This window comes from Eleutherodactylus coqui, chromosome 4 (assembly GCF_035609145.1).
Source record: "Eleutherodactylus coqui strain aEleCoq1 chromosome 4, aEleCoq1.hap1, whole genome shotgun sequence".
Classification (NCBI taxonomy): Eukaryota; Metazoa; Chordata; class Amphibia; order Anura; family Eleutherodactylidae; genus Eleutherodactylus; species Eleutherodactylus coqui.
In genome coordinates, this window is record NC_089840.1 from 4798626 (window position 1) to 4817573 (window position 18948).

The following is an 18948-nucleotide window of genomic DNA, read 5'->3' on the forward strand; positions in this document are numbered from 1 at the left end:
TAATGCCACGAATAGTAAGCTTCACTGAACCCCATTAATGGAGGAGGGACGCGGTTACGGCAGCCGGAAAACGGCGAGAGAACGCAACGAGGATTTATAAACCCTACATAAATGTGTCCATCATAATCACGCTGACCGAACATACACTTAGGGACATTGTGGCCGCACTGCGCACCCCTCAAATATCAGACCCCCCCCACAAAGAAAAGGGGAAGTTGGGATCATTATTATTTCCATTTCACTCCCCTTAGAAATAGTTTTCAGTACATTTTATGTCACCGCCGAAAATTCAAAACGTGATGCCGACCGGACCGCCATGTTTTTTAATCTTACGGTTTTATGTAGAGAAAAAGGAGCAGAAATAGTAGAAAATTCACGTTTCCTTCATTTTTTTTCTCTTTCTAATTCAGTGTTATAAATGTGAACCCTCTTGTGTACAGCGCCGAAGATGGGACCGCCGATGAGCTTCTCGCTGGGATACCTGGGCACAGTCTTATGTTTGGTATCTCCGGTCATCAGCGGGCGCCTCGCCTGCTTGGGCCGCTGGGTCTGATATTTGGTGGCCAAGAGCCGCTCGTTACTCCCTATCGCCGCATCAGGATCGCACTGACAGAGCTCCGCCACAGTCACATTGCTGGCAGAGTGCTGCGTGGCGAGACCGCCCACCGGAGGGTGTATATATAGCGGCGCGGTGCGTGAACAACGAGGACGCTCATATACAGGCGCTGGACATGAAGGGGTTAAGCTTTGCAGAAATAATTTGAAACCATTTTTTAATCTAGATTGTTGGACTTGATGTGATTCACCCGTCCTCCGACATCCCGCTTGGTTTTCGTTCCCATGCGAGGGGTGCCGGCGGAGGTCACCTGGGCGGTGGCAGCAATCGTCTGGCAGATATTGTATTAGGTGTAAACAGTAATATTCGCAGGGTTCTGTGGAACATTCCGAGGGTCACTTCTTGCTGGTTCGCTGCCTAAATAGTCTATACCCCATGTCAGGAGCCTGCAGTGACCCTCGCGCTCCTGGAAACCGGGATGGTATGTGCTACAATAAATAATAATAGGAGATAGATGTTAACAAACAGGCAATGAGACGGAATACAGAAGTGGCAATATAGTCAGGAGATAGAGGTTAGGCACGCCCGCGGCGCGCACAGATCCCATCTGCTGAGTCCCGCACTGAAATCCAGCTGCGCCCGCAGACATGGACAGGAGAAGACATTTTCTTACCTGTCCCGCTCCAGCGCGGGTCTCCTCTGTGCCGGACGGATCTTCTTTCTTCAGCACGGCGGATGCGTCCAGACGTGCCGGATGCCTGGGCCATGCAATTTAATTTTTTTTCTTTAAATCTCCTGCTTTCCTGCAGATTTGCGACATCTCCACAGTGACAGCTGCGGGAGTGCCGCGGATCGGACGGCTTCCATTGGCGTCAACGGAAGCCATCCCGCGGGATCCGCAGAAAAATGGAGCAGGCTGCAAATTCTTCCCACGCATGCAATCTGCACGCCGGGAAAAAATTACATCCACACACTTTAACCCTTTCCAACCCACTGTCTGACGTCTAAAGACATTATGATTTAAGGCTGTACAGCTCTGATGTTGGAAGACGTCCGTCAGGGTTCTCTTACTGTATATTGCCAGCCTCTCTGCTGTTGGAGCTTATCCAGCATGTCACCTCATGCAGTACTGGCTTTAGCCTGCAGATAGCGCCGTTGTATAACGGCAGAAAAAGAGTAAGCACCCTAGGAAAACCAGGATACAAATTGGAGTGGAAAGGGTTAAATTGTTTTGCAGACACTAATGCATTCCTATGGGCAGCTTGATCTGTGGATCTCCCGCACAGGTGCCACAAATCAAATCCGTCCGTGGACATTGGGCCTAAACATCAAACATAATTATATGACTGTGGAACGGGACAGGAGCTGCTGGCTGGACCAGAGATGCCTTCAGACTAGAAGCATAACTGGTGATCTCAAGCCGGAATAAATAAGTACAGACGGGCGCTGATTGACCAGCTGGGACACCTCCCACCCAACCAGTCCATCCGCAGCAGCAGAGAAGGCCTCATGTTGGCTTCCGGTATGTGGGCTGGCGCTTATGTCCCGGTTTGACACAGCCAGCGATCCATGATACTTGGATTGCTCACTCCGTAAAACCAAGGCTTCCTCTACTGGGGGAGCCGAACCTAGAATTTTGAGACCTTGGGCAATACTTGGGATGCATAGGGCACAATTGAACAGAAGGCTATATAGAAGATGATGGCCAGTACTGTAGATGGATTAGCCTTGGATCACTTCAGGAAACCAATGAAAGGACAAAGTAAGCAGGAGTCAGAATATCAGAGCTGTAAGATCTAAATAAGAGCAAGGTCCGCCTAACTGGGTCATCCGTGAAGGCGAAGACTTTGGAGTCTCAGTTTTGTCACCATGGCCATCTATATATATAAAGACGAAACCCCTCACTGACTCACTGACTGACCCGCCAATAATTCTCCAACTTCCCGATGTCGAAGAAACATGAAATTTGGCACAAGCATAGATTATCTCCAAAATAGGGAAAGTAAAGAGATCACAACTCGATTATTCAATTCTAGCGCAAAAGAATTAGTGTCCAGGTTTTACGTACGGAATCTAATCCTCTCACTTCCCGATGTCATTTTATATAAAGTAAACGTCGCATGGTTACCTCCACGTGGTGTTTCCTGGGTAACGCAGAGAACTATGCAAAATGGTGAACATATGTTTTTCCTCAGTATCTCTAAAGTAACTACGACTTCATAAGATTTTCCGTGTGACCACCACATAAACACCAGTACCAAATTAACTCGGGCGAAGCCGGGTATATCAGCTAGTCTTGAATATACCAATAGCCGTACTCCAGGACCTTCCATGTGACTATTAGGTTGGCAGAGACAGTATTATTCACTGTAGTTCTTGTAAACATGATGTAGATTGTGACTCGGAGGACCAAAGTTGCTGGTGGGAAGTGGTCGCTCCTCCTCGCCACTCCGGCCATAAGATGGGATTAGTATTTGTCTTGGCGGACTCCACAGCTTCGGTATTTATGTCTCAGGCTTTGGCTTTTCCATTGCAAATCTCAGTTTCCTTTCCATCCTACTAACATTAGAAAGCTGTGAAATGATTGGATTTAGCAGATTTGCTGTGTTTTTGAGAAATATTTCCTGTCGAGTTCATGCTCAGTCCGCCCTTTACTTGTTATGTTTGTCTAAAGAAGACGGCCTGTGTGGCCGCACCGCGCCGGTCGGTACTACTTGACAGATGTGTAGATTACTACAAGAAAACATTGAATCGACCCTTCAGATGTTGAGGACACTTATAGGAATTGCCAGTGACAAATATTATGTTAAGGAGTAGTTCATCACCCAAGTATCGGTAGCTGTGCGCTCCTGCCTCATTCCTCAGCACATCTGTAATTCCTTGCGAGATTTGTGGCAGTCAGTTTGGAAAAGTCTGACACTGGAAAGTTTGTGTCGCTGCTATGGGGAGGCAGGATCTTCAGAAAGATGAGCTACATTGGTGATGTATCTCTTAACTGAGAAATGATGTGTTTCCACATTCATATACTACAACTAATAACTCAACAAGTACATTCCATGGCTGGGAGGTAAGTTGCACCCATGGCTAAGGTCTGAATGCCAACCTGGATTGTCCAAGATGCCACACATCCACCATGGGGCGGCAGGCCTTGGCTTTGCTTCTCATCTTTAGCATGAAGGGCATGAGCTCTTCAGTCAATATAAACTATGTTGACGAAGAATATTTGAATACCCACCAATCCTGTGTTGTCAGGTGAAGGGAATATGCAAATTAGATGTGTGAATATCAGGTATAAAGGAGAGTATCAAACGGGCATATCCCAGGACAGAAACCACCAGATGCCACCAGGTGTGGAGTGTACAGACTTCAAACTGGGTATAGTGGTGGGATACCACCTGAGCAACCAATCAGTACAGGACATTGCATCACTGTTGGCAATAATATTTGGAAATGGGACATCTGGTGTGTGCAGTGCAACCACCTATTGGGGAGACCTTGTAATCGGACAGAACCTGGACAACAAAGCCTTGTGGACAAAGGCATGATGCACATCGTCTGCTGAAACATGAAGGAGGTCTTACTGGCTATTGGAACATCCATTAGCACGACCACTATCTGTAGGGAATTGCATGCAAAGCGTTACCGCGTACAAGCGGCTGCACACAACCCAGCATCACAGCAATGAATGCACAGAGATGGCTGCGATGGTGCTTGGAGGGTCATTAGAATCATAGAATGGTAGAGTTGGAAGGGACCTCCAGGGTCATCGAGTCCAACCACCTGCTCAGTGCAGGATTCACTAAATCGTTCTTGGACTGGAAGTGAGTGGAAGCAAGTGTTGTGGATGAATCACAGGACACCATCTTCCGATCGGATGGCAGCACTTGGGTGTGGTGGTTGTCTGGAGAGCGGTTTCGACGTAACTGCATCATCCCAACAGTAAAGTCTGGAGGAGGTTCTGTTGTGGTGGTGGGGGTCTGCTGGGAAGGATGGGGGCCATTGATTTATAGTGAAGACCACCTTCAATGCCAATGGGTATAGAGCCATTCCAGACAATAGGGCATTACATACCCTGAAGCAATACTTTGGTACAGCTGCGTGTCTACCAACATAACCGAGCACCATGTCATATAACACGCAATGCTGAGGCTTGGTTTGAGGAGCAGAATGTCTGCAGACTTCAATAGCCAGCCCAAAGTCCAGATCTCAATTCTATTGGGAATCTTTGAGACAAACTAGAACACCTTATCTGTGCGCCCAACACGTCCATCATCCCCACATCACTATCTGAAGCTCTCCTCAAGGAATGGAGGCAAATGCCTATGAGGGTCATTGAGGCCAAAGGCGATCCAACACGGGATTGAACAATGTGAAAAAAATTAAATTTCATCACCTTCTATGTGCATTCCAATACTTTTGTCAACCTAGTGTAAATATCGATGGAATACTGCCCAAGGGGTTTATCTAATGTGAGGGACTTAGTACACGGTTATCAAATCTTGTCTGCCCTTTTACCACATCATGGTAACTGTATTCTGTTGGGCCATGACTAACATACCTGTACAACTGGAGGTCTATTACTTCCTCTTGGACTCCCAGGTTAGGAAAATGCCCCTGGATACAAAGTAAGATCCATAAAATATGGTTTACGGAGATTCATGTGAAAGAACTTGAATGACCTGCCCAAAGCCCCGACCGCAGGGCCTTCAAATACTTATGCAATACCAGATGTGAATTTGGCTATACGGCACAACATCACTACCTAAGATCTGTACAGGAGTCCAAAGACCTTCAATAGCAGTCAGCCTTTAATAATCTTAAGGCTGGCCTGACCATAATCCATGCCGTCATTTATCAGTATCTGTTGGAAATCCTCCCAAGAAGAGTCAAAGCTGGAGTAGTCTTCATATCCGTGCCCATGATTCCAGAATGAAATGTTCACCAAGCATACTGTTACATCCTTGATCGGCGGTTGGTTTAGCACTGGCTAGACGGAGGCTTGGGGTATATGGAATCTCCCCTTTCTTAAAGGGGTTGTCTCACGAAAGCAAGTGGGGTTATACACTTCTGTATGGCCATATTAATGCACTTTGTAATATACATCGTGCATTAAATATGAGCCATACAGAAGTTATTCACTTACCTGCTCCGTTGCTAGCGTCCCCGTTGCCATGGTTCCGTCTAACTTCGGTGTCTTCTTGCTTTTTTAGACGCGCTTGCGCAGATGGATCTTCTCCCTTCGGCTGGTCTTGGAAGCATCGGCGTTTTGGCTCCGCCCCCTTGTACGCGTCATCGCGTAGCTCCGCCCCATGACGTGTGCCGGTTCCAGCCTCCTGATTGGCTGGAATCGGCACGTGACGGGGGCGGAGCTACGCGATGACGCCTACAAGGGGGCGGAGCCAAAACGCCGATGCTTCCAAGACCAGCCGAAGGGAGAAGATCCATCTGCGCAAGCGCGTCTAAAAAAGCAAGAAGACACCGAAGTTAGACGGAACCATGGCAACGGGGACGCTAGCAACGGAGCAGGTAAGTGAATAAATTCTGTATGGCTCATATTTAATGCACGATGTATATTACAAAGTGCATTAATATGGCCATACAGAAGTGTATAGACCCACTTGCTTTCGTGAGACAACCCCTTTAACTCCTGCAAGGACTTTCCCAGTTAAATTCCGAAGTTGCATCCCCTAACCGATTGCATCCCCTAACCGATGGGCAGAGGGTAAAATACTAGGAGCATGCAGGGGTGAAATCCAGGATGGAACCTGGGATCATCAACGGGAGAGCCATCAGGATTGACAAATTAGTGGAGATGTAATTAAAAGATGAAGTAGGAGGTCAAAACTTGGAAGCCAGAATACAACTACTAGGGGAAAAATCTAAAGGAGCAATATGAAGACAAAATCAGGATACAAGGCTAAGATCTCACACAAGCCGAAATACACGTCTCAAAATTGAAATTGGAACATCAAGACAGAAAAGTTGCGAAATTATGGAAATCACTGGATCGATAGACACGTTAATGATATGCAAATGATGTAAAAATGGAAACAAATTATTGAAAACCTCTCAATTTATTCAGTATTGAGTATGAGCGCCAAGCCTAGAAATACAGCCACTTACACGCCTTGGCATGCTATCAGTGAGATTAATGGTTGCCTGAGGCATGTTGTGCCACGATAAATGCACTTGGGGAAGCAAATCATCAAGAGGCGCTGCTGGCAGCAACCTTTGCAATTGTTGACCAATGACGTCCCACATGTGCTGGATGGGAGACTATTCTGGAGACGCTTCTGGCCATGGTAGCATGTTTGGGCCCCGTCACCTGGCGTTGTCATGTTGAAAAACTGCTCCTGGGACACTTTGGAGAAATGACCATACTGGTGGTTCCACAACCAAAACTATATAACACTGAGCTCAGAGACAGGATTGTGTGGAGGCACAGATCTGGAGAAGCTACAGAGACATTCCTGCTGCCCTTAAAGTTCCCGAGAGCCCAGCGGCCTCCATAATACTTAAATGGAAGAACAACCAGGACTCATCCTGGAGCCGCCGACCCACCAAACTAAGGGGAGAAGGGTCTTGTAAGAGAGGTAACCAAGAGCCCAGCGGCTCCCATAATACTTACATGGAAGAACAACCAGGACTCTTCTAGAGCCGCCGGTTCCCAAACTAAGGGGAGAAGGGTCTTGTAAGAGAGGTTACCAAGAGCCCAGCGGCCCCCATAATACTTACATGGAAGAATAACCAGGACTCTTCTAGAGCCGCCGGCTCCCAAACTAAGGGGGAGAAGGGTCTTGTAAGAGAAGTGACCAAGAGCCCAGTGGGGTCCATAATACTTACATGGAAAAACAAGCATGACTCTGCCTAGAGCCGCCAACCCCCAAACTAAGGGGAGAAGTGTATTGTAAGAGAGGATACCAAGAGCCCAGCAGCCCCCATAATACTTACATCGAAGAACAACCAGGACTCTTCCTAGAGCCGCCGACCCACCAAACTAAGGGGAGAAGGGTTTTGTAAGAGAGGTGACCAAGAGCACAGCGGTCCCCATAATACTTACATGGAAGAACATCCAGGACTCTTCCTAGAGCCTCTGACCCCCCCCCCCCCCCCCCAAAGTAAGTAATCGGTGAATGGCCTTGTAAGAAAGGAGACCAAGAACCCAATAATCACTGGCTGAGCTCCAAAAATCCTGGGTGCAGATGGGAGAAACTTCCAGAAGGCCAACCATCACTGCAGCCTCCACCAATATGGGCTTTATGGAGCAGCTGTCAGAAAGAAGCCCCCTCAGTAAGACACTTGGAAAAACCCCTGTAGTTACGGAAAAGACCCAAAAGAACCTTCAGACTGCAAGAAACAAGATTCTCTGCTCTGATAACACCAAGATGGAACATCTTGGCCTCCAAGAGTTCTATCTGGAGGAAACCAGGTGCTGCTCATCACCACCCAATACCATCCCTACAGTGAAGCCTGGTAGTGGAGCATCATGCTGGGGGAGGGGAGACCGGTCAGGATTGATAAAAACAAGGCACCGCTCATCACCTGCCCAATACCATCCTTACAGTGAATCCTGGTGGTGGAGCATCATGCTGGGGGAGAGGAGACTGGTCAGGGTGGATGGAAACGAGGCGCCACTCATAACTTGCCCAATACCATCCCTACAGTGAAGCCTGGTGGTGGGGCATCGTGCTGGGGGAGGGGAGACCGATCAGGGTGGATGGAAACCAGGCGCCGCTCATCACCTGCCCAATACCATCCCTACAGTGAAACCTGGCGGTGGAGCATCATGCTGGGGGAGAGGAGACCAGGTGGATGGAAAGATAAATGGAGGGAAGTACAGAGATAATGACAACCTGATCCAGAGTGCAAGGGACATTAGACCAGGCAGAAGGGTCACCTTCCAACAAGACCCCAGCCATGACGACCCAGGAGTGGGGACAACTCTGGGAATGTGCTTGAGGGGCCCGGCCAGAGCCCTGAACCCAATGGGACATCTCTAGAGAGACCTGACAATGGTTGTCCACAGATGGCCCCCATCCAACCTGACAGAGGGCAGAAAACCATCAAATCCAGGGGTGCAAACCTTGTGGCATCATCCCCAAGACTGGAGGCTGGATCCGCTGCCAAAGGGGCTTCAACTTTGGGGTCCATTTAGACAAGGCCATTTCTCGTTTTTTCACTCGGGCAGCCTGTTTATACCGGCAGATACAGCGTTGGCTCGTTCTAATAATAAGTTCTCATTCGCTGTATACGTGAGAGCGACTGAACAATCGGTATCTAAACAGATCGATTAGGGATCGAGCCAACAATGATTACATGCATAAAATGAAGGACCAACGAAAAGGGAACGATTTATCATTCGTCGTCCGATCCTTGACTGCGTTTAGACTGGACAATCTCACCCGCTTTACCTCATCTGTATCAATTTGTGAATGATAATTGTTCCATGTAAACGGGCTTTAAGTACCGAGTACAGGGGTGTGAATACTTATGTCACCCCAGAATGGGGGGCTTCATGTTTAAAAAAGGCACACAGATTTCTCCAATTCTTGTTGTCATTTTGTCATTATGGAGAACTGAGTGCGGAATGAGGGGAAAACTTTACTTTTTAAAATTTTATTTGCATAAGATAAAAAATATGAAAGGATCCGAGAACTTTCCGGTCCACAAGTACCTTATGTTATGGCTGCTTGCCAAAGCTGGACGGGCCTATCACTACCTCCTCCCACTGGCCATGGGTGACTGTGTACAGTACAGGGATAATACGCCCAGTGACGTCCCAGTACGGGGATAATACGCCCAGTGACGTCCCAGTACGGGGATAATACGCCCAGTGACGTCCCAGTACGGGGATAATACGCCCAGTGATGTCCCAGTGCGGGGATAATACGCCCAGGGACGTCCCAGTGCGGGGATAATACGCCCAGGGACGTCCCAGTGCGGGGATAATACGCCCAGTGATGTCCCAGTGCGGGGATAATACGCCCAGTGATGTCCCAGTGCGGGGATAATACGCCCAGTGATGTCCCAGTGCGGGGATAATACGCCCAGTGATGTCCCAGTGCGGGGATAATACGCCCAGTGATGTCCCAGTGCGGGGATAATACGCCCAGTGATGTCCCAGCGCGGGGATAATACGCCCAGTGATGTCCCAGCGCGGGGATAATACGCCCAGTGATGTCCCAGCGCGGGGATAATACGCCCAGTGATGTCCCAGCGCCGGGATAATACGCCCAGCGATGTCCCAGCGCCGGGATAATACGCCCAGCGATGTCCCAGCGCCGGGATAATACGCCCAGCGATGTCCCAGCGCCGGGATAATACGCCCAGCGATGTCCCAGCGCCGGGATAATACGCCCAGCGATGTCCCAGCGCCGGGATAATACGCCCAGCGATGTCCCAGCGCCGGGATAATACGCCCAGCGATGTCCCAGCGCCGGGATAATACGCCCAGCGATGTCCCAGCGCCGGGATAATACGCCCAGCGATGTCCCAGCGCCGGGATAATACGCCCAGCGATGTCCCAGCGCGGGGATAATACGCCCAGCGATGTCCCAGCGCCGGGATAATACGCCCCGGGATGTCCCAGCGCGGGGATAATACGCCCAGCGATGTCCCAGCGCGGGGATAATACGCCCAGCGATGTCCCAGCGCGGGGATAATACGCCCCGGGATGTCCCAGCGCGGGGATAATACGCCCAGCGATGTCCCAGTGCGGGGATAATACACACGGAGCAGGCAGAAATTGCAGATGGGCAAAATAGTCCCGCCCACCTCTGTTTTGGGCGGGACATTCCAATATTTAGAAAGTGCACTTAAACTTGAAAACTTTCTTGTCCCTCTTTTTGTGAATTTGCTTAAGGAGTAAATGGACATAAGGGTGGGGCTAACGGGCAAGTGTGATATCGCTGCCAAATTCACATGCAGTATTAGGAAGACAGTTGGTAGCGATATCGCACTTCTAGCCCTGCGGTCTCTGCTGGATAATGCATCACGTTGTACAATGTAACTCCTCTCGTATCTCTGCCACTTTCACGCCCGTGAGCATCGCATGTTGTTTCATCGCCGCCACACTGCGATCTCTTTCGATGTCATAGGAAATAATGGACACGCAGCGATTTTTCAATCTCGGACCGTCAGTCAGAGGAGAATTGCACATGTGAAGAAACCCAGAAAGCGATGTGGCCGTCTTCTTGCAATCGGTCAGATATTGTGCGTGAGCCTCGCCTGCGTGATGGCAGCCTGATGATGTCTGTTCGGGGTTATTTCCCGCGGGATGCTCCGCTGGGATGGATCCGCACAGCTGGGATGTAATGAGGGGTTATAATAAACCGCACGGCGCTGGGATCCTGACAGCGGCTGATGAGATACAGACATATGGTGATAGCGGGCCTTACTATCCATGAAGGAGCCAACCGCATGGAGCTCCCGGCCATCCATTCACAGGTCATGCTTCTCAGCCCCGCTCGGCTCTCGGCACGGACACCTGCATCCATTAATTGGTGTTACATCGTTCTCGCCGTCGCCTCTGCGGCCTCGCGCTTCAGTACGGCTCGTCCATCATCTAGTGTAAAGGTTTGTAACCTAATACAACACAAACCCACCGCAGGTCGGAGAGTCGTGGAAACCAAATCCGCTATCAGCAGTAACCCGACCGCCGTCCACCTTTCTCAGGCCCCTGAATAGCAGACCGGCCCAGTTATGGGGGGACACGTTATTGTAGAGATCCAACTTCTAGAGGGGTCAGACATACCGGATAGCAGGGAGCTGCTGGTAATTCTAGTAACGGGACCCCCCAGTCCACTGCTTGAGCGGGGAGTGTTACAACCAGGCTTAATTTACTAAAATCAATGGGTCGTTCCTGTAATGCAAGAACAAACTAGGTCAGCAGGGCAGCGGGGGATCAAGGGGACCACAGACCCTGGGCTGTTCACACAACCTCAGCCCCCTGCCACCTCCCGTTAGAATGCCGATGTGGAAACAGCTGTGGTCCCGCGTTACGGACCCCCCCCACCACCACCATTCAGCAATGTTCCACCATGTTGGCTAAATAGGCACAACAAAGTATCCAATCAGTAGCCGGTTGTGTCCCATTGCAGCTGAACAGAAGGAGAGGCTGAGCCCCGAAACGCGTTTTATATACCTGATTTTTAAAGTTCAAATAATAAAGAATATCATTGCCCCCTTATTGCTATCGCCCCCTGGAGGACAGCGCCTGCCGCCAGATTATTCACAACTCCCCATATGTTGCATGACCTGTTTTTCACAGGTTTTACTGGCTGGCAGCACCTCCGTATATGAATGTCCACCACCAATGAATCATGGCCATTGGTTCTCAGCCGACTAAGAAGGCCCGCCGCAGGGTAGTTTCACCCCCACTTTCCACTACGGAAAATCTCCCCCAAATCCACTATGTCTGAATGCACCCCTATAGTAATAGTGCTCCAATGTGGCCCCTTTAGTAATGGTGTCCCCAATGTACACTTTCAGCATGTGTTCACATACAGACGATTTTGGCATAGATTTTCTGCTACCTGTAAATACACTCAGTATTAGGGTATCTTGAAGCCACCAGGCAGTCCTGGTGGTCAAGATTGACAGGTGGGTGACGCCCCATGTACCTGATTGGCTGAGCTACTGCCTTGCTTGCAGGTCCTGGCAGCCCACTAACGTAAAGTTGATGGTGGAACTGCTTAGGTTCACGTACCCCTCTTCAGTTATGCATTGGGCCACCAGAAAGCCCGTTCCCTGCCGCTGGTCCAGAAGACAGCACCCCGCTCTGTGTACAGCAGCAGAGCGGGGTGAGCATGACAGAGGCCACAGTGGCCTGAAGCGGCTGCGCCGGCGGGGCGCCGCATAGCGTGTCCATCCTCCCCCCCCCCCCCCCCCACGTTTGGTGGCAGGGAGAACACCGGTGAGGGTGCTGTTACTGACAGACGGCGTGCAGGCACAGCAGTAGAGCAGCAGGAACAGGGCAGCGCCGCACTGTCTGAAATCGATCCTCCCGACAGTGCATGCGGACAGTAGGGAACCTGGAGGAACGATGGAGCAGAAGGGTGATAGTTCGAGGCCACAGGGGAGAGGCAGCATGACAGCTGCTCACTTGCTTTTCTTATGGGTCTCACTGCTTCCAGGACCTTAAACTATTGACCCAATTGGGAGCTGGGGGTGTGAGGGGGGCGTTCCTGCTGTCAAACCCCTAGCTTCCGGTGGCGTCAAGGTACAATAATACCAGAGCTTATAGTAATCGTGCTCTAATGTGACTTCTTAGTAATAGAACCCCCAATGTGCCCTTTTAGTATTAGTGCCTTGGTTGTGGCCCCTTAGTAAGAGTACCTTCTTATAGTATTAGTAGACCTTTATAGTAATAGTGCTCCTATGTGGCCCCTTAGTAATAATGCCCCCAGATGTGGCCCCTTACAGTAATCTAGTGTCTCGGCGGTGCGGTTGCTCCACTGCTCGGTCACATCACCCGGCAGCTATAGAGCCCGATTCGTTCCCTGTGTGTTACGTTCCATACAGTGTGGTCTGAGTGCTGGATACAAAGGGGAGGAGTCTGATGCTGCTGGGTGATCACATGACTGAGGCGGGCTGCAGTATTACAGGAAGTTTGCTATAAAACTGATGTACATTATACCAGAAATGTGCGCCGCGTCGCGCTTGGCATACGCTTGTGTGTAGGTGCATCGTGGCCCCTCCGAGCGCCTATCACATGAAGCGCCATGCGCCTCCTCACCCGTTCGCCTCGCATTGTGTAGGTTGGATAGACTGAGTTGTATCCATTTCTCAGCTGAGGACTCGGGGCTCATTCACATCAGTGGAACCTCGGTTGCCGATTTCCATTGCCGCACGGTTTCATTTAGCAAACAGCGATCCTAGAATGGGGAGGAACAGAAAGATACTGATAAAGCTGCAGACCTCTTCCTGTGTCCGCGATCATACTGCGCCTCTCAGGCTGCGGTCACACCTAGCGGAAATGGTACACCATTTCTGAGCGCCACCTTGAAGCGGTCGTCCCACAAATAACATTTATGATCTTGCCACAGGATAGGCGATAAATGTCTGATTGCTGTTAACCCCACGATCACTGGAGTCCTTGGATCCTCCGCGGTTGGAGATGGATCATAATCTACTGGACAGATGGAGATGCTTCGCTCTGCCCATCAGTCCCGTAGACTTGGCGTCTTCCATCCTCGCCCTCCGCTCCACTGCAGCTCATCCTCAGTGAGGTTTAACAGTGCAGAAGGCTGGGGGGGCTTGTATCAGCTGACCGGGTGATAGGCAATGGATGACGATTGCGGGGCCCCCTTTATGTAAGGTCTTCTCGTCTGCTTGTTACCTTCATTACAGGTTTCGTCCCCTTTCGCTGTAGTCCCCAATGACCCGCCATGTTTGTGTCTCCCGCAGGAGGATTACCCCGACGTTCTCCAGTGGATTCTATCAAAGAGAAACAAAAATGGTTTAATAAAATCCAGCAAAATGTCTCTCAAAGTCTGTGACTCCCTGCAGCCCAGTGAGGCGGTCACTCCATCCCTGGCCCCACTGGTCACCGGAGAACAATCCTTCATGTCTGAGGACTTCAACCTGGACGAATATCGGGAGAATCTCCAAACTGAAAGACTCGGTAAAGCCGTACTGTACGCAGAAGTGGCCACCTCCACGTTCAACGTACTCGATGGGTAAGTACCTCCTCATCCTGTCCTGGTACTCTGATCAGTGCAAATTAATCACATCCGTGTCTGTGCCTTGTCATAAGTATGTGTGCCCCTTCGGATCTATTCCATAAGCCTGAGGAAGAGCCCTGTGTTGGTTGGAAAGCTCGCATTACCATCATGTATGTCTGTTGGCCAGTAAGAGGTCTCATGTCTACAAGATCCCTCGGTTCCTCTTGCTGAGAACAATCACATTTTACCTCAAGTTCTTTTACCTTCATGTATGATAAAACCAAATCTGAGCATCTCACCCTTGGAACAGGAGTAAGGCGGGCTGCACACTGCGGGATTTGCATTGCAGAAAGGTCGCTAGGCGATGACGCAGGAAAAGTAGGGGTTAAAAAAAACCATCTGTACTGCGCATGTCCGCCGACTTGCTGTGCAGACCATCCGCAGTACTGAAAAGCCGAAGATATGAGAGGTGTGCGAGGACGCAGGCTGGGCACAGGGTTGGCTTTGGCTGTGGGCGCCTGCATGCAGAATCTGACCCCGCCGCGCGCAGTCGACCTAACCATGAATGCATTAGTGATGCAACGTGTTATGGAGCTGCAGGCCTCCGTAGATGACGTTCTGTAATCGGGGTCGCACCCGTATGGTTCCCAGTGTTATCGTACGATAGAATTTACCTATTTCACCTGCCGCGACCGTTGGCTCGGGCTATTAGAGCGCTGGTCACGGCTCCTGCTGTCTGTGATGTCATTGCTGCAGCAGGGCATCAGACCTAGTTGGAATGGGAGCGGTGGGGTTTTGGGTGGGGGGAGTAAACTTTTTTTTTTTTTTTTTTTAAGCAACTTTCAAACCCCAATTTGCCACTGAATAACCCCTTTATCTCCTTTAGTGGCCTGGAATGTCTCCAGGGTTTGCTGCACTGAGCATGCAGTTACAATTGTTATAATGTAATCCTTCTACTACAAAACAATGTTGCAATGTGATTGTTGCATTCCTTAATAGTTGCGAGATTAAATTGCATTGTTGACTAATTTAAAAACCTGCCCTGTGAGACGTGACGAGGTAATAATAACCCTGCCCCTGACGGGGTAATGGGTTGTCCAATTGTAAACTGTTCATGGCCTATACTTGGGATAGGCCATCAATACTAGATCGTGGGGGTTCACCACCCAGGAGCTCCACTGGTCAGCTGTTCTCCCAGCTGGTTCATTCATGCACGGAGCTGCTTACAAGTTCTGTACTACAGCTCTCTCCCATTCACTTCACTAGGAACGTTGCCTGTAATACCAAGCCAGGCCACCGCAGTAGGAACAGAGCTGTCCTCTTCCTTCAGAAAGTGGCTCAGTGCACAAGCACGTTAGCCTACCAATCAGCTGATTGTCGGGGATGCCTGGCAGCAGACCCCCGCTGATCTACTATTGTCTAGAATGGGACAACCCCTTTAAGCCACCTATACACCTCCCACCCCAACAGATAACTGACAGCTCTCATTGATTTTGGCTGCATTGTTCCTACCACATTTGGGAAATACTCCTGACAGTTACGCACTGAGCCGCTTTATAGCTGCCAATGGACTGATGGATGTAGGAGACTGCTGTGTACTAGGATGTATCCGCTGCACCCCCTATACAATCCATCACCAGGAAATAAACCTGCTGTCTATACAGTCTATATATGAAGTCTGCATCCCTATGGCATATGTCTGGGCTTTACAACCGATGTGCTCAGACAGTTCTTCCAGCGTACCTGCAGAATGTAACCCTGTTGGTCTGATGGGGACGGAGCCCAGCGTGTAAGTACATCGTCTCTCGGGGTGGATTGGGGGGGGGGGGGGCGGATCTGTCCACCATGTTTGTGTCGGTTCGTCTTGTAGAACTTTACACACATTAGAAAGATTTTCAGCGTGACGCAGTTTTCTGTGAGATGATTGGCTGAGGCCGGTTGCACACGGCCAGATTTGAATTGCGGGATCCGGGGCGGGTGTCTGCCCCCTCCAGGTTCTGCAGCAAATACCGTCCATAACATGCTATGGAAAAGCGCTTTTTCCTGCACACGGGCAGAAATCAATTGCGATTTTCCACTCACTGAGTATAATAGCGGCATGTTCTGTTTTTGAGCGGGCTCCATACAGACTGATTGAAGTCAATGGAAGCCGTCCGACCCGTGGCCCGTCCACAATTTACATTGCATAAAGGATGCCGTACTGGCTTCATCGCCTAATGACGGCGCAGGAAGATCTGTACTGCGCATGTCCAACGGCCCAATGGCCAGACCATCCGCAGTACAGGAGGCCGCCTGCATACGACCAGATCTGACAAATACGCGGGGTCCCCGGCCGGGCACAGGCTTGGATTGAGGTGCGGGGTCCCCGACTCGGTCGTGTGCAGCCGGCCTGATTCTCATTGAGGTCTCTGGGGTTTCGGGGATAATGGATTGGATAGAGCGGCACATCTCTGCGGGGCTATTAATTGGCCGAATTAGATTCTGGTTGCCAATTGCTTTCGAAGTTCCGCATTTTCTTCTCTCTTCCTCAGCTTTCTGTTGTCTTGAAAACACTTGGAAAATGTTCCCCTTTTTTGAAAAATGTTTTTGCTTGTTGCGTAGAAGCGGCGGGGCCGGTGAAGCGTCTTACATCAGCTCTATACATTTATATATGACGTATTTATAACCCAGGTGATTTTACCATCATCTTCATCCTAGGGGGCAGTACTTAGGGGTCACAAATGTGCAGACGCCCCTCCTGGTGGCAGGTTGTATGAAGTACATTACTCAGCAAGGGGTGGCGATCAGAACGGGATAAAGCTGCACCCAGGGGGGAGGGAATATTATAGGGGCTGTGCCAAAATAAAAAGATATCCCTTATCCAGAGGATATGGGATAACTTTCTGATCAGTGGAATGGGTGTCCCTAAGGTTTCTTCATGAATGGTGTTGCAGTCACACATACACACCGCTGCTCCATTCATTTCATAAAATGGTGGAGTTGGAAGGTACCTCCCGGTCATCAGGTCCCACCCCCTGCTCAGTGCAGGATTCACTAAATCATCCCATACAGATGTCTGTCCAGCCTTTGTTTGACGACTTTCATTGAAGGAGAACTCCCCACCTCCTGTGGCAACCTGTTCCACTCATTGATCCCCCTCACTGTCTAATATCTAATCTGTGTCTCCTCCCTTTCAGTGTTATCCCATTGCTTCTAGTCTTTCCTTGTACAGATGAGAATAGGGCTGATCCCTCTGCACTGTGACAGGCCTTCAGATATTGTAGACCGCTATTAAGTCTCCTCTCAGCCTTCTCTTCTGCTAAACATTCCCAGATCCTTTACCCGTTCCTCATAGGACATGATTTGCAGACCGCTCACCATCTTGGTAACTCTTCTGTGAAATTGCTCCAGTTTGTCTATGTCTTTTATAAAGTGGGGTGCCCAGAACTGGACCCAGTATTCCAGATGAGGTCTGACTAAGGAAGAGTAGAGGGGATAATGACCTCACGTGATCTAGACTCGATGCTTCTCTTAACCCTTTCCAATTCACTGTCTGATGTCTTCTTACATTCTGATTGAAGCCTGTACAGCTACAAGGTCAACAGACGTCCGACAGGGTATTCTTACCGTCTATTGCCAGCCACTCAACTGTCAGAGCCTCTCTGGCGCACACACTGGCTTCAGCCAGCAGATGGCACCATTGTATAACAGCAAAAAGAGAGAGCCTTTTAGGAAACCCTGAATCCAAAATTGCATTGGAAAGGGTTAATACATCCCAGAATTTCAATGAGGCAACAGAGATAGAGGAGTTCAAGCACTTGGCAATATCCTTTGCTCCCATTGAAGTGAATGGAGCAGCAGAATGTATGGACCTTCAGGATCTCTTTTCTTGGGATCGGTGGTGGTCCAAGCATTCAGCCCCCTATCCATCAGGACGTTTATACCCTATTCTATGGATAAGATTAGAACTTTCTTCCTTGCAAGTCATTGCAATTCTTGATGAGGAACTTGTCAAGCTGTGAGAGTCCTTCACTACATAGCTCACTCTTCCATCTTCTCTCTGTAAGTCTTCAGGTTTTGTAGCTTCTTCTCATTCATATCAGCCAGCGTCGTCTTCTCAGTGCTGCTAAATACTCATGAAGATCTTCAGGTGCCAACCAAGTTCCTTTAGGCAACAGGCAGCAAGTTGTGATCCTCATTAGACAGTGGTTCATTAGGCTCTTCCACCAATTTCATAGCTACAGCCATTAGTTATATCTCTCCATCTGCTCTGCCAAGTGGCCTTTTGGAGCCTTGTCCATCATGCTGTCCCTCTGGCGGGTCTACTGGAGGTGCCGATGTAAGTAGCGGGTTCTCCTCTCCCTCCTCTTCGAGTACAGGACAATGGCTGATGGGAATGAGAAGAAGCTAGAGAAGATGAACGCTTACAGAGAACGAGCTAGGAGGACAACTCCTATTTTGGCACAACGTTAAACCTGTTCTTCATCCTGAAGCCTGATGGAAGTTTGAGGCTCAACAATTATAAATTGGACAATGCATTCTACGTTGAGTTGCCTTTTTGGGCCTTAAAACAATGGTGTCTCTCCAGACCTCGTGTCTTAGGACAAAGATGGCCAATACAATATAGACTGACCTCTTCATACATATCCCATTTCTTGTTTTTTATGCTAAAGTTTCATTATCTCTTCTCATGCTTCCTTTATTGGGTGGGACCTGAAACTAGTCTATGTAACAGGAGAAGTTTGTTGT

General features: G+C 49.5%; 1 protein-coding gene across 1 annotated transcript in view; it reads left to right on the forward strand.

Moving 5' to 3' along the window:
• The window catches only part of HLCS (holocarboxylase synthetase), a 186073-nt gene that overhangs the window by 53658 nt on the left and 113467 nt on the right, over nucleotides 1-18948 (forward strand). The window contains exon 7 of the mRNA XM_066598979.1: nucleotides 13964-14235. Within this exon, the coding sequence (XP_066455076.1) occupies nucleotides 13964-14235 (272 nt within the window). The remainder of the gene's footprint in view (nucleotides 1-13963; nucleotides 14236-18948) is intronic.